The 15,656-nt window shown below is 52.4% G+C and overlaps 1 protein-coding gene across 1 annotated transcript; it reads right to left on the bottom strand.

The window, feature by feature from the left end:
* Positions 1-1,916: 1,916 nt before the first annotated feature.
* On the bottom strand, positions 1,917-7,546 carry AVPR1B (arginine vasopressin receptor 1B). Its single transcript, XM_012761001.2, has 2 exons — positions 6,607-7,546; positions 1,917-2,239 (listed from the first exon to the last, which is right to left on the bottom strand). The coding sequence occupies exons 1-2, from the start codon at positions 7,544-7,546 to the stop codon at positions 1,917-1,919; spliced, it is 1,263 nt and encodes a 420-aa protein (XP_012616455.2).
* Between the last annotated feature and the right edge of the window lie 8,110 nt (positions 7,547-15,656).

The raw sequence follows: 15,656 nt of genomic DNA, 5'->3' as shown, positions 1-15,656 counted from the left end.
AGACTCTTCTTTTCTCGCTAAGGGAGGGGGGCAGGGGCTCCTAGGAGGTCACCTTGTCCTCCCCCTCACTCCTTTGCTCAAGAAGATCACATTTTAATTTTATCTTGCACATCCCATTATCATTGTCCCTAGTAAATGAAGATGCTCAGAAATGTCTTGGATATTAAAGACTTTTATTGGTCAATTTCAACTACGTCTCTGGGTTCCCGACCCAGGAGTAAACTGCTACAGCCTGGGTTGAATGCACAGCTCCGGGAGAGATAGAAGACCTATTTACCGACAAAACACAGACGTATTCATCTAGGAAATTACTGGCCTATATCGAACAACAGGAAAAGCCATTTTGAGAAATACCCACTGTCAGCTGATTACTGCCTCCTGCCATCCTCTCAGCCCTGCATGCCCCTCACCTCCTGCTCCTAAAAACGGGCTTTAAGGGACTAAAGTACGGTGTTGCACAGGCCACAGGATGGCAGAAACACTCCACACGAATGCCCAGCCCAGAGACAGCATCGTGCAGTTTGTCCTGGGTTGGCCGTTGGAAACCGGACTGACCCCAGAGAGCACAGAGCCCACTTGCTTCCCACAGGTTGAAGATAACGAGGAGGAGCAGGGCAAGGCCCCAGGTTCTACCTGGCCCTGCAGTGTCTATCGGCCTTGGAGGAGGATTCAGCTTCATGAGACCAAGGACAAAAGTGGACAGTAATGGCCACGATGGGATCCGCAGTCACCAAAATTGAGTCAAGGGGTATAAACATCACTGTCATGAAAATCCAACAATTCTTCTAGAGCTGGCTCTCTACTGTAACACCATTTCCAGTCTTTCAAAGTCATGAGAGGTTAGCTCCTGGAACGACCTTAGAGATCATCTCACCTGTTCTACAGATGAGGAGACTGGCGCCAGGAGAGGGGCGGGGACTCACCCAAGGCCATACAGGTACCTGAATACAGAGCTGAGATTCAAATCCGGGCTTCTGGCTCGACCACAGCATCCACAATTCATGGAAACTCTGAAGAACCTCAAGGACATCCAGAACCATGATCATGTCACTGTTTCTCAAAGGATGTCTCCTCCGGGCAGCCCGGAACAGTCTGGATCCCTTGGAGGGTGGGTAACTCATCCCTGACGCCTCTGAGGCTTATTCCTACTCTTAATTTTATTGTGACCATTTTCATCTCCTCCTTCTCTCCCTCTTTCTTCCCACCCTCGCCCCCAGTGGGCCATACCACTGAGGACGTACAAGACTTGCCCGTCACCCACCCTGTAATGGGGGCGGGATGGGGAGCAGAGGAACCGGCCCCTGCAGAGTTCCTACTATGTCCTGCATCTCCACTAGGCCGTCCAGCTCCCTCAGGGGACAGGTGGGCACAGCAGGTGACACCCCACCTGCTCATCCACTTCTTCATTAAACAATCCTCTCTCTACAAAAACAACAACAGTAATCCAGGATCCAAATGGGGTCCTCCTCACAGTTTTTCATTTCCCCCTTTCCTGGTCAAGCTAGTCAGGTTAGAAAGGGGGCAGGTAGCCAAGGCACGAGGCCAGCCTCTGAGTTCCTGCCACCTGTGGACCCCCAGGCGGCTCCATCCTAGCCCTGCCCAGACCCGGGGCACGGCATCCTCCACCCGAGGTGCTCACAGACACCCTGTGAGTGTGGTGGGACCAGGGAGGCGGGCAGTTTGATTGTCCCCAACTCCCAGCACTGAGACTGGGAGCCCATGAGGGCAGCCCTCACACTAGGGGCGGCCGTGACACCAGGGCAAGGGCAGCCATTCTGGCCTCTCCACTCTGCCTCCTCGGGTGGGACCCCCCAACTCCAGTCCTGACCCTCCCAGCTCTACGCCCGCCCAGTGCCTGGGGTGGGCAGAGACCTGCCACGAGTCCTGGGGCACCGCCAGACTCCACGGAGTCTTCCCTAGAAGATGCTGGTGTCAGTGGTGGCTTCTCCGTCCACCTGCTCTAAGTCCCTCAGGGACTCCACGGGCCGGGGCGTCCCTCCGAGGCTGAGGTTGAGGGTGGGCGGGCAGCTGGAGCGGGTCAGCAGCGTGGTGCGGCGGCTCGACAGGCTGCCGTTGGAGAGCTGCCGGCGCATGCGTGGCCGGGGACCCCCGCAGCAGGCAAGATGACGCAGGGGGCGCGGCAACAGGTGGCTGTTGAAGCCCATGTAGATCCAGGGGTTGCAGCAGCTGCTGAGGTTGCCCAAAAGCATGGAGATGGTGAAAGCCACATCGGTGGAATCTACCAAGAGAAAAGCACGAGGAGCCTTAGAATGAATCTGTCCAAGCCTCCCTGGGCAGATGGGGAAACTGAGTCCCAGGGAAGAGAAGAGAGTCACCTGGGAGTTCTATCATTAGAGATGAGCACAGCTAGGACTTGAACCTGGGATTCCGGACTCCACGGTCTTCTTTCACTGATCATTTTTGGGTTTTGTTTGGTAACTACAGGTGAGGGTAGGGACTGAGGTTTGCTTCGAGTTGAATTGAGGTGGTTGAACGCTGCCAGGGGTAGGACCAGCCCAGATAGGAGAAACTGTCTTTGTTCCAAAATATAGACCCTGAATCCCCTAACGGATGTATGTCTAGGACGATACACCTTCCATAAAGCACGCAGGGAAAATAACCAAGTTCAGGCCACTTCCACGCCTGTCCCCACTGACGTCGTAGATCGTGGATTCACATCACCCTCTGGATTCTGTCTTCCTCCAGCCCTCGGGGAAGTCCCGCTCACTTGGACAGTCACTCACTGTGTGGGCACCGACTCTGCCAGGGACCCTGGGAGGGAGTCCAAGCCTCCCTGGACAGACGAGGAAACTGAGTCCCAGGGAGGAGACGGGAGTCACTTGGGGTTCTATAATTAGAGATGAGCATGGCTAGGACTTGAACCTGGGACCTGGCAAGGCAATTGGCAGAGCCTGACTGCCCCACAGGTACCCAGGTCGTCATTGCCACCAGCAGCAGAGGGGACAACTTCTGGGACAGGGCCACTCAAGCATCCCACTGCAGACCAGCAATTGTTCTGTGTTCTCAGATTACACTCAGAGAATGCACCTTCCTGCAGGGAAAACCGATTTCTCTCTTGAGCAGTCAAAATGTGAGCGTGCAAAGACTCTAATAAGATTCCTTCCAGACACGATGCTCTCTCTGAAGACTAAATGAAACTCCTCATGCCAACGGTAAAGCTGCTGGGTGGGCCCTGGCCTCCTGCCGATCAGCCCCGGTTACCGTGGTGGCGGACGGAGGTGGCGTGCTGAGCTACCTTGCTTTTCAGTGGACATTGCAGAATCTCACTGAAAGCCATGTCAGAGCTCGAAGGAACCTGATGGTAAACTTTCCAATTTTTTATGGCACAGTTAATAAGAACTGCCACTCGAACCTAGGTCTTCTAGCTCTAAGGCAGAGATCCTGCACCCCGCTGTAGCTCCAACCAGCAAACTCAAGTGCCTACTCTGCAAGGTACCGTGAAAGCTTCAGAAACACCGGTTCCTTCTGTACATGTTGCATGGGTGTGTTCACAGGTGTGGCCACTCATGGCCCATGCAAAGGGAAGACACAGGGTAAGAGCATTTGCTAGAAGGCACAGGTCATAGGGAAGGAAGCTGGAGGCATCTGGGCCGGGATGGATAGGTCTAGGGCACAGATGTGAGGGCGAGGGGCAGGGCACCTGCAGGTGGAGGGAAACCAGCCTCAACAACAAACTCAGCCTCCTTCTGTTTTGCCTGGGTTCTGGTCTGCTTCCTGGTTACCATATAAGCATGAGCTACAAAAGATTCAGGAAGCAGCTGTGGCAGGGGAGATGCTATTCATCCTGTCTGCTCCATCAGTGCAGTGCCCAGGTGAAGCCAGGAACAAAGGAGTTCCACAAGTGCCTCCACTCAGGAAGTGTCTGTTTGCTTTGGTCCAGCTGAGCCAGGCCCAGCACAGGGGCTGGAGATGGGCCGCAGGGGAAGGACCAGAGCCAGCAGAGGCCCCGCTTCCCAGCACTCGAGATCCACTGTATCCAGTCTGGGTGGCAGCCACTGCATCCTGGCAGAAACTCAGCTGACAGCCAGGGGGAGGGCAGGGGCAAGGAGCCCCGCAGCCTCTGACCACAGACTCGGGGCCTGGGGCCGGGGCCAGCATGCTATGGAGGGAAACTGGAAAGTAAATTTAAGGTAATGAATCTCAGCCCAAAGGGATTTCCTTTTTCTGAGAGGGCACATTGTCTGCAAGAGAACACTTGTTCCTGCACGCCTTGCCCAGAAGGCCTTTGGTAAGTGGCCTACACTTATACTCACTCTACACAAGTGATGGATAAGGTGTGGAGGGACAGGCTCGTGACAACAGTGGACACCGCAGGCAAGCGAGACAGTCTGCACCGGCTGAGTGGCAGGATCCCCGTCTTTTCATAGGCCCCTCAATAAAGGTGCCAAAGACCATGTCACCCCTGGTGCCACTGGCTCAGCTGCAACTGTTGGGAGTAAAGCCACACCATGGATAAGGTTTGGCCCATAAAGACCTTGATTCAAGTCCTAGCTCCATCTCTTACCAGCGGTGGCATTCTGGACCAGTTATTTGACCCCTCTGAGCCTCAAGTTACTCAGATGTAAAATAGAGAAAGCCTGGGACTGCAAACTAGTGCAACCTCTGCGGAAAGCAATATGGAGATACCTAAAAGCAATACAAGTGGATCTACCATTTGATCCAACAATTCACTACTGGGCATCTACCCAAAAGAACAAAAGTCACTCATTAAAAAAGACACTTGCACTCGAATGTTTATAGCAGTACAATTCACAATTGCAAAGATGTGGAAACAACCCAAGTGCCCATCAGTACATGAGTGGATTAATAAAATGCGGTGTATGTATACCATGGAGTGCTATTCAGCTATAAGAAGCAATGGTGATATAGCACCTCTTGTATTTTCCTGGACAGAGCTGGAACCCATTCTACTAAGTGAAGTATCCCAAGAATGGAAAAACAAACACCACATGTACTCATCAGCAAACTGGTATTAACTGATCAACACCTAAGTGCACATATAGGAATAACATCTATCAGGTGTTGGGCAGGTGGTGGGGGAGGGGATGGGTATATACATACATAATGAGTGTGATGTGCACCAACTAGGGGTGGACATGCTTGAAGCTCTGACTTGAGGGGGTGGGGAGGCAAGGGCAATATACGTAACCTTAATATTTGTACCCCCATAATATGCTGAAAAAAGTAAAAAAAAATTAAATTACCAAGTATTAATATGCTTATTGCTTAAACGATAATTTGCATATAGTCTCTTGTCCAGACTGATGTCAAAAGGGTGGTTAAGAAGGGATCCAGGGGATCATAATGGATTGGCATTGTTTTTGCACTTCTCTTCCATGGTTGTGTTAAATTCCCGAATAGCATTCCCCTATTTCATCTCTGCAGAAAAGCAAAGCATTTGGCTTGAGCAGGTCCTGGGATGAGCAAAATGAGATTAGAAATAAAAAACACATGAGAAGGGGACAAGTCCCCAAGGGCTGGGAGGAACTGGTAGCCTGTGTCTGCTGGTCAGGGAACTCTCTGGAAGCTTCCAGTGGGACCTGCGCACAGAGCTCCCTGGGCAGTTGCGCGCTGCACCCATCACACACCCTGAGCTGCCTCACTAGGCGATGCAATGCGGGGCACAGTCACCTCTCTCCACGGCCACCCAGACAAGGTGACATGCATGCGTCCCCATGTCCCATTCCTGCTTAGGGGCAGGTGCAAGTGTCTTTGGACACCACTTAGGCTACCCAGACACAGCTCCCGCCCTCCAGAACAAGCTCACCTCCAGATGGCAGGACCACCAGCCACTGTCTGAAGCTCAGAGGGCCAGAAAATGACGAGAACAAGGGCTCCCACATGCCAACTGGAACACAGTCCTCTTGGAGGGTCCCATTTTGTTTTACCACATAGGAGGAAGGCCTCCCTCTGTTTAGAGCCACTTTCAGATCCAGGGTTAGGAGTGGGGTTGGGGAAAGGACAGCCTGGGTTCTACTCTCCACTTTGTCACTCCTTAGCTGTGTGGCCTGGGCAAGCCATGGCTCCTCCCTGAGCCTCTGTTTCCTCATTAGCAAAAAAGGAAGGGGTTGAACTTGACATCTCAGGGCTGTCACGTGCCAATCCTAATTAGCTGGAAGTTGCTGCTGAGAAGGAGCCCAAAGTCATGTCCAGGTGCAAGAGGGAAGGGTGCCGAGCAAGGCAGTTCACAGGCCAGGGATTGCCACCTGGATCAGATCGTTCAAAAATCCCTTCCGGCTCTCTCATTCTACGACTCCAAAGCCCATCTAGCAAACTGGCAGTCGGTTGACCGAATCTGCCGACAGTCATATTTCACTAGTGCCACATAGTGTTTTAAGATTGTTAAATTAGTTACCAATATTTAAAAACCAGGAAACTTCACATAAAAGAAACTCAGGTGGCATCGGTAAGCTGGAAGGGAGCTGTCGCTGCCCCTTTTCACGTGGAACAGGCACCAGCTTTCTTCATTGCTCCACTGGTTTGTCACCTGCCTGGCCCTGGGAGGCACTGGGACCTGCCTGAACCCTCCTGCCTCCCTTCCTGCTCTTTCCCGCCTCTCTGCCCCCACACAGACCCCACACTTGCCTTCATCAGGGGCGTTCTCGTCCCACACGGACCACATCTGGACACTGAAGAAGGGTGCCCAGCACGCGATATAGGCCAGCACGATGACAAAGGTCATCTTCACGGTTCGGATCTTGGCCCGTGAGATGGTGCTGGTGCTGCTCACCCGGGATGCCAGCCCCCGAGCGGCCACCGCTGGGGCAGAGGGTGAGGGCCTGTCGCAAGTCCTCCAGCCCCCTCCTTCCACCCGCCAGGCCTCTGTCTTGACTTTCAGGTTTTTACAGATCTCGTGGCAGATGAGGCCGTAGCAGGCCGTGAGCATGGCCACGGGCAAGACGAAGATGGCCAGGGTGGTCCAGGTGAGGTAGGCCCGTGCTCCCCAGGGGAAGCGGAAGTCTGCCCAGCAGTCCAGCACCCCCGAGCCCTGGATCACCTCCCGCAGAGAAAAAATGAAGACTTGAGGGAGGCTGAGGACGGCGGCCAGCAGCCAGGGAGCAGCGATGAGGGGGTAGGTGGACTGGCTGGGCTGCTGCAGGCTGCGCAGCGGGTGACAGACCGCCAGGTAGCGGTCCAGCGTCATGGCCAGCAGCATGTAGGTGGAGGCAAACATGCTGAGCACCTGCAGGTACTTGACGGCCCGGCAGAGGAGGTCGGGGCCCTGGAAGCGGTAGGTGATGTCCCACAGCAGCTGGGGCAGCACCTGGAAGAGCGCCACCGCCAGGTCGGTCAGGGCCAGGTGCAGCACGAACAGGTGCATGCGGGAGCGCTTGCGGCCGGGCTGGCCCAAGGTCAGCAGCACGGCCAGGTTGCCCCCTGTGGCCAGCAGCAGGACAGTGGCCAGGACTCCGATCTCCACCTTGGCCAGCTCCTCATCCCGGCCCAGCCAGGGTGTTGTGGCATTGGGCGCAGAGAGGGTGCCCTGCGGGGTGGGGCTGGCAGCCCTGGGAAGCCCAGGATCCATGGTCAAGGTTTGCTGAGAGGGAAGAGGAGGAGGCAGAAGGGTGGATGGAGGGCGTGGATGCGAGTAGACAGGTGTGATGGATACGACAGAGGGGCAGGGGAAGGTTTAAGGCGAAGAGAAAGGAGAAAGGTGGGAATGATGGGGAAGGCGTGAAAACAGGTGGAAATGGTTCAGAGGACAGGGATGGAGAATGAGATAAGGAAAGAGAAAATGCAGCAGAGATGGCGGATCCCAGTGCAGGGAAGGGGACCCGGGAGAAGAGCAGGAGGGGCAGGGAGACTTGCTATCAGAAGGGGAAGATCGGCTGAGGCTGCGCCGCCGAGTGAGGCTTCTGGAAAGGAAAGAAGACTGGGGGAGCTGTCCCTGCTCCCAAATCCCCCCCAAGTTCACTTTCCCCAAACTTTTCTGGTAGCGGAGAGCGGACGCCCTTAAGCCTGCGGTCCGGGGCCATCGGCGGCGACGCCCTCAGGGCTGGAAGCCCCAGCCAAGTCCCCAGCTCCAGCGCAGGCAGCTGCGGGGCGGGAGCGCAGCGGGTTTTATGCGCTTCCAGCCGAGCCCCGCGGCGGGGCTGGCCAGTGGCTCCGGCAGAGGAGGGCGGAGTGAGAGTCACAGGCACCCGCTGGGCAGGAGGACCGAGAGGCCGGCTGGGGGAGGGAGTGCGGAGGAGGGAGGCAGGACAGAGGGGACGGTGGACCAGGGCCGGGAAGCAAGAGAAGCGGGCTCTGATGCTAGCAAAGCGCTCACCAGCCGGCAGGATCCACCGACCCGCAGACAGACAGACCAATAAACCTCTCTGCGCTCTCGCCCTGGAACCCTCGGACTGGACTGTCTGTCTCTCCAGACAGGTGCACACGGGGGTGGGGGGCTGGGGAGGGGGGAGGACGTGCAGAGGCGGTCATTCTTCCCAACCGCGCAGGGACAGTACAGCTGGTGGCGCTGTTGCGCGCGCCCCTGCCCCAGGCCCCGCGTTAGCCAACCAAGCACCCCAAATCTTCAGGGGTGGCCAAGTGGGCCAGGGACTCTGGGGAGGGACTTGGAGCCATAGGGGAGGAAGGAAAAGTGAGGACGTTTGTGGGGGGCGGGGGGGGGGGATGGTGGGGAGAGGAGCGAGGTGGGGAGGGGCCGGAGCTAGACCTGGGAACCCTGGCGCACTTGACCGGAGCAGACGACAGGAGAAATTCCCAGAATTTGCAGTCTCCAAGGGAAGTCTTAATCGCTGGCCTTAACCTGCATGCTCTTCATTCGTTAGGTGCTTCTGATATTGTAAACGCAGTTAACCGCCCTGAGAGGTGGAAAGCAGGGGCCCAGATAAGTGATGGGACTTGCTCTAGAAGATGAGATAACTGGTAAATGGCAGAGGCGGGGCTGGAACCAGCCCGGGTGCGGGTGCTTTTCTAATAGCACAGCAGCCCCATTTACACTGGGCGTCGGCAGCTTGACTATCACCCGCTGTGTTAAAGGCGCCGGGTGCTGAGCTTAAAAATGAAAATGGAACAACATCCCACCCAGAGAAAGCTTACTAGAGCTCAGTAGAGAAGGTATCGCAGGGTACCGGTTGTGGAATTCACCGCATCTTCGGCACAGACACAAGGTGGATTCCGGGGACCCTCCCTGGGGCCGGTTGGCAGTTCATCAGGAGAGACAATTGCATGGTCCAAGACTCTCAGAGCAAGGTCTTTCATGGCAGGGAAGTTCTTTCAGCTTGACTTTTCATCAAACCAGACTCACCTTTACAACGCCACCCATCCGTCCATCTCATCATTTCTCGAAGGTTCTACCTCCCAAACAGCCTACAAATCCATCTCCCTCATTTCATCCTACTTAACATTTCATCACACTTAACATTTCTCACCTAACACGTGGTAGCATCCTCCAATCTGATAAAATTAAAAACAGTATCTCAGTATAGTTTTAATGTGGATGCCTTTTAAGTGAGGTCGAACACCTTTTCGTAATGTTAAGGGCCATTTGCATTTTGTTTCCTAATAATGATTGCTATCTCTAGCTGCTTTTTCTGTGATTGTTGACCTTTTTAATTCTCTTTTCTGGGAAACTTTATAGACCTCGGTAATTAACCTTTGCCTGACATTTTAAGTTGCAAATATTTTTCCCCATTTTGTCATTGATCTTTTTACTTGACTTAACGGTATTTCTTGACAGATGCCACCATTTTAAATTCATTTAGTAGATTTATTTGCTGTTAATCTATTTCTTGATTTTTTTTGGTTTTAAGCATCATCTGTTGGCCTTCCCCTTGGTAGATGAGCAGGGACACATGCACACTTTCTGCCCCACTGATCCCACATGGCTAGGGGCACAGTGACTTGTGAGTCCCCATCTGAGACTGCAGCCATACGAACTGAAAGTTGAATCTTAAGGGAATAAGAAGATTTTTATAAAGGCTTCTCCCCCCAAAAGTATTTAAATTTTTTTTTTTAAATGACATGATTCATCCTCAAATAATGTAATCAAATCCTTTACAAAAGAAATTTGCTTCCTTGGATTTTAATGCTGGTTTCTATATTACTAACTGGTAGATTTAAGAGGCAGAGAAATCTACATCCAAATTGTTAGGTGTCACTTCCGTTGAAGAAGAAAGAAGGGTTCTATTTTCATATATTCAGCTGGAACACAGTGTTGTCAGGAATAGACCTATCGTGAAAAATAAAATTTGTTTTTCAGAATACATATTTACAATATGAATACAGTATCTCATTCCTTAATAATCTCCCATTTGGGCCAAAAGGGTGAACTCAAAATTCTTCCTGCATTATTATTGGCCAAAGAAGAGCGGGGACGTGTGTCCCTCTTATGCCACACCATGATCCGAGCAGAAGAAAGTGAGAAAGGACATTTTCCTCCCGCAGCTTTTGGGAGCCTGACCTGAAGAGACCTCTTCCCAGCTAGGACACAGAGCCCTGTCAGAGTGCTGTTACTTGCCACAACTGGCGTCTCACAGAGAGTGTTCTGGGCAACTCTCGATTCACTCTCCCATAAACGTCCAGATGGAGGAAGTGATCTGGGAAGTTGGGCCATTATGGGGACTAATGCATCTTTTATAGCTGGGAGCAGCCCTTGGTGTTGCCACCATCTTGCGTTAAGTTGGTTTAACCTGGAGATTGATGGAAGGTTAACAGGTGACAGGAACAATGTGGAGGATGGGAGGGTCAGCCTAACCAGTTTTGACTTCAGGGACTCCCAGTAAGTCTCCACTTTGCTCCTCTCACAAGGTATCCTGTACGGTCTCGGAATATTGCAGTGAAAGAGATGTCCTTTTGGATAGGAGTGATGGAAAGGACCTCAAAGACCGTCAAGTGCCACTCTCTCATTTTTCAGAGGAGAGTCCAAATTGAAAGCCAAAGAGGCAAATGAAGTTCTCAACATCACACACAGATACGGAAGGAAGGAGGGTCGGACCCTGACCAGGATCCAGGTCTACCCAGTGCTCTCCCCCTGCTGTCTACGCAAATCTCCTCCTGGACAAACCATGAATATCCAGGCCTCACCCACAGAAAGTCTGATTCACTGCCTTAAGGCAACAAGATGCAACACCGAAGCTAATAAAGTCAACTCAGTGCTTGGCACATTATAGAAGCTCAATAAACTTTCGTTGAATGTTAATTCAGAATGTAATGGGCACACATGAGTAAATGAGTTATCCCCTCCAGGTAATATCGCTTTATTTTTGCAGATATTTTTTTAAACCCACGAAAGTAGAGAGAATAGCATAATCATTTGTATAGTATGTGATTTGCCTTTTGACAGGGAGATCAGGGAAGTGACTCTCATGTTGGCAAGAATTTCAACAGCCCCATTAGGCTAGGGTCAAATCACCTGTGTACAGTGGCTTTGGGGAGCCTCTCAGACCATATGCCACAGAAATGTGTGGCCATGATGGGATCTGGTGCCCGAGCATCCTGGCAACCAGAAACACAGCAGGCAGCTGGAGAGGGGTGGCCGTTTATACAACAGGGACACTTCCCCTGCCCAGCCCCAGGGCAGACCTCAGCTCCAAGGGAGGAGAGGCAGAGTCCGTGCTAGACAGCTTCACTGGGGCTGGGGCTAGAGTCTCCAGGGGTACTTAGCTCTCTGCCACAGCTTCTTGTTACACTCAGATAACATCACCCTTGGCTTCTTTTGGGGAACAGTTGAAATTTTCTCCATTAGTTAGCATCAGTTCATGAAAAAGTTTTGGCTTTTCTTTTAATCGTCTATCATAGACTGATAGAGCTTGAAGCAGGCAAGGGCTCTCAAAAAGTATCTAGCCCACCAGTTTCCAAAGTGGGACAGAGGGGAAGGCGGAAGTGGGGGGGGGGGCTCCAAGAAAAGTCGTTACTCACAAAACTGTCATCAGAGCCTCTCTTAAGAAGGAATTGTCTTTGCCTAGGAAAAGACCTAATGGATTGCGGGGAGACAGAGGAAAGACCCTGATGGTTTGGTCTAGAAGGCAGCAAGGAGGAGATGGTTAAACCACTAGCACGAAAGGTAAATAGGATTTGGAAAGCGAGGGAGAGTTAGAGAGAGGAGGAGGAGGAGGAGGGAGAGACAGCTGGTACCCAGGCGAGCGCCGAGTCAGCAGGAATGGCATGTGGGCTTTTTAAGAACGGGGAAGTCTGATTTTCAGCAGCTGTGTGCTCTGAGTGCCCGTGACGCACACGTGCCCCACATTGCTTCCTTCCACGCACAGCTGCCTCGCGTAAACACCTTCGGGAGGACGCGGGGAGGGGATGGAGAAAAGGCTGCATCCTTTGCATTCTGCCAATGTTGAGGCAGAGATGAAGGGAAAACTGGCAAATGCAGAATGAGCGTTCAGCAAAGCCGGACGCTGGAGTTCAAGGTGACTAGGAGTGAGCAGGGGCGTATGGACCTCACAGAGCGTGCGGTGGGGGCAGGGGTTCAGGTGCAGCTTCTCCAGACCCCGAGGAGCAGGTGGCCCAGCTGACAGCAAGACCAGCGCAACAGCGTGGGCACAGAAAGTGGACTAATAGACACTGGAGACGCAGAAGGGCGGAGGTGGGAGAGTGGGGAGGGGTGGGGTGAGAAACTACCCAATGGGTACTACGCACGCTAATTGGATGGGGCTTACACAAAAAGCCGAGACTTCGCCACTATGCAATGTGTCTATGTAACAGATCTGCACATGTATCCCCTAAATCTATAAAAATAAAAATAATTAAAAAAAAAAGACTAATACAATAGCACCTAGCTGGTCTCCCTACCTCTAGACTTCTGTCAAATGGTGCCACCTCGTTCTGCTGGCTGATTATCCTGAAATAACGTCACAAATCCTCCCTATGCGCATAGTTAGATCAAGCCACCTTTCCTAAGCCTGGCCTCTCATGCCCCCAACCTTCTGCTTTGCTCAAGCTGCCTCCAGGGCGCCTCCGTCCACACTGCTGCCTCTGTCCCTCACCTGAGAATGCTGCTTGTCATCTCTCACTCACCCCAGCCTTCATGGCGTCTCATCTCCACAACTCCGGACGACAGGGCAGTCTCCCCTTCCCAGCCTCACAGCGCAGGTGAACTTGATCTTGGGAACGTGGTCGCCCCTAATTTTCCATGCCTCCCTAGCAAACCTGTGACTGTGCCGTTTGATGGAGGGAACCACCAACAGATGTCTCCGATACGTCTTCGATACCCAACGGCCACGTGTCTGAGACACGCTCAACTTCAAGTAGGCTGCTTCTTGCAACACGTAGATCCTGCGTGCAGTTTAGGGTTCAGAAAGTACGGACCCCATGCTAGCAGCGCTACTCAAAAAATATACGTAGCAAGGATCCCACGCCATGGGACTCAACTGGGTATCGGTTACAAATTTGGGGCTAGTGGGTCAGGCGGGGACTGGTAGACTGGAGGCTGTCTTTGCTTTAGGGTTTCACGGTGCATTCATGACTGGACTCACGGCAGCTGATGGCTGTGTCCCGAGCCTCAGACTCTGAGATGCCAGGGATGGATGGCCTCTCCCAGCCTCCCAGACATCGTCCCGGATGGGAAATGAACTCATCGTGGGGGGAAAGGAGCAAGTCAGTGTGTGCATATGAGACTCTCAAAGCAGCCTTCCGCGGTGGCGCTGGGATCACCTTCCAGCTCAGCCCCAGGTGCCCGCTGAGCTGGGCTCCTCCTGAGAGGAACATTCAGGAACCGGAAGAACAAGTCGAATGAAAGGGCCCTGCCACCGGAAGTGCTGGGGGACATAGAGCAGAGGCCACTCTGGCTGGGGCCTGGTGACGGATTCTAACACTGGGGTGGTCCTCGGCGGGGTAGCAGTGAAAGGAGAACAGGGGAGTAAACACGTCTGCTGGGAGGCAGGAGGGGCGGCGTCCCTTTCTGGTGGCCAAGTCCTGTGACAGGAGAAGCGTCGGGAGGGGCACACCAAACCAGGGTCTGAGGCACGTGGCGAGCATGGGGAAGCCCAGAGAGGGAACCTCACCAGGTGGTCAGAAGGACTGCAGCCCAAAACACAGCTGAGGAGGACACCCCAATGTGAGCAGAGACTGCAACAGTGTCGCTGGTGGGGGGGACGGGGACAGTCTGAGCCAGAGAGGTGGGTTTTTTTGTTTTTCTTTTTTGAGACAGAGTCTCACTCCATTGCCCATGCTAGAGTGCCCTGGCATCAGCCTAGCTCACAGCAACCTCAAACTCCTGGCCTCAAGCGATCCTCCTGCCTCAGCCTCCCAAGTAGCTGGGACTACAGGCATGCGCCACCATGCCCGGCTAATTTTTTCTATATATTTTTAGTTGGCCAATTAATTCCTTTCTATTTTTAGTAAAGATGGGGGTCTTGCTCTTGCTCAGGCTCTTCTCAAACTCCTGACTTTGAGCGATCCTCTCGCCTTGGCCTCCCAGAGTGCTAGGCTTACAGGTGTGAGCCACTGTGTCCAGCCCAGAGAGGTGTTTTGTGATTTTTTCTTTTGGAGATAATGTAATACTGATCAACTGAATGGAATCAGTGTCCAAGAGAAATGTCAGCTACTTCTAATAACTCACCTTTGGCTGACAATGAACTGAGCAGATTACAGAGTCTCGCAAGCACTCCGAGGCCTGTTTGGGGGTGTTTATACCTACGCAGGGGAAAGTCACCCGTAAGCCCTTGGGCACGGAAGGGTCATTTCCTACCCTCTAGGAAGATCCCTTAGCCTGAGTTCTTCTCCCTCTTTAGGCCCCTTTCCCTTCTGCACTAGAGCTCGACTCGTGGGAAACGTGGCTGTCTTTTCATTGCTCTGTGTTTTTCCACATTTGCCCTTGCTGGAGTCATGCTGATGTAACAGAAGGTAGGAAGACAGTTTCCGTATCTATAAAATGGGAACACTTAATACCTTCTTGAGGGTATTGTGAACATTAGAGATTATGTGTGCCTCACAGTGCGTGGTACATAGTAAGTGCTCAATGCAATGCACGTCATGTTATTATTTGATGCTATAGCTGTTCCCTGCTGCTCCTCCTGGCTCTGGCTCCCTTTTTTCCTTTTAGAAAGTGAGCACTGCATGGGGCCTATTGGGGCCTAAAATATATTTCTGTTGTCTGTACCGTCTTTTTTGGCATTCTTCTCCGGAGGAGTAAATGATGGTGTGGGTAGGCAGAGATGGAAAAGACTTTTCTTCAGTGGCCTTCACTTTGGTTTATTCGGACATCACTAGCAATACATTTTGCCTCCGAAGTATGAACTTGCAAATTCCCCAGGTATGCAGTGAAAGCCATTTAGAAGCTCCTTCCTCCTCTTTTCTCTTCTGAATAGCTTCTCCAACCACTTTAGCATGAAATTAATCAACAGTCTACCAGATCCTAGAGGGAAGAAAGTGGGGAAATAAAATCTTTTCAGAGAAAACAAAATACAGGTAATTTAAGAACAACTAAGCTCAACTTATATCCATTTATTAGGTCCCTACCAGATTTAAAACACAACACTGGCTGGATGCAGCAGCTCACACCTGTAATCCTAATACTCTGGGAGGCTGAGATGCGAGAATGGTTTGAGGCTAGGAGTTCAAGTCCAGCCTGAGCACCATACTAATAGCAAAACTGCACCTCTAAGGAAAAAATAAAATAAAATAGGCCAGGCTCGGTGGTTCACGTCTATAATCCTAGCATTTTGAGAGGCTGAGGCGGTAGG

This window comes from Microcebus murinus, chromosome 23 (assembly GCF_040939455.1).
Source record: "Microcebus murinus isolate Inina chromosome 23, M.murinus_Inina_mat1.0, whole genome shotgun sequence".
In the NCBI taxonomy this organism is placed as follows: domain Eukaryota; kingdom Metazoa; phylum Chordata; class Mammalia; order Primates; family Cheirogaleidae; genus Microcebus; species Microcebus murinus.
This window is presented reverse-complemented; position numbering and strand designations above follow the sequence as displayed.

Coding starts and splice junctions, on each gene's coding strand:
- AVPR1B (XM_012761001.2), bottom strand. CDS start 7,546: ATGGATCCTGGGCTTCCCAGGGCTGCCAGCCCCACCCCGCAGGGCACC. Junction 2,240..6,606: donor CGAGAACGCCCCTGATGAAG/GCAAGTGTGGGG, acceptor TTCTCTTGGTAG/ATTCCACCGATGTGGCTTTC.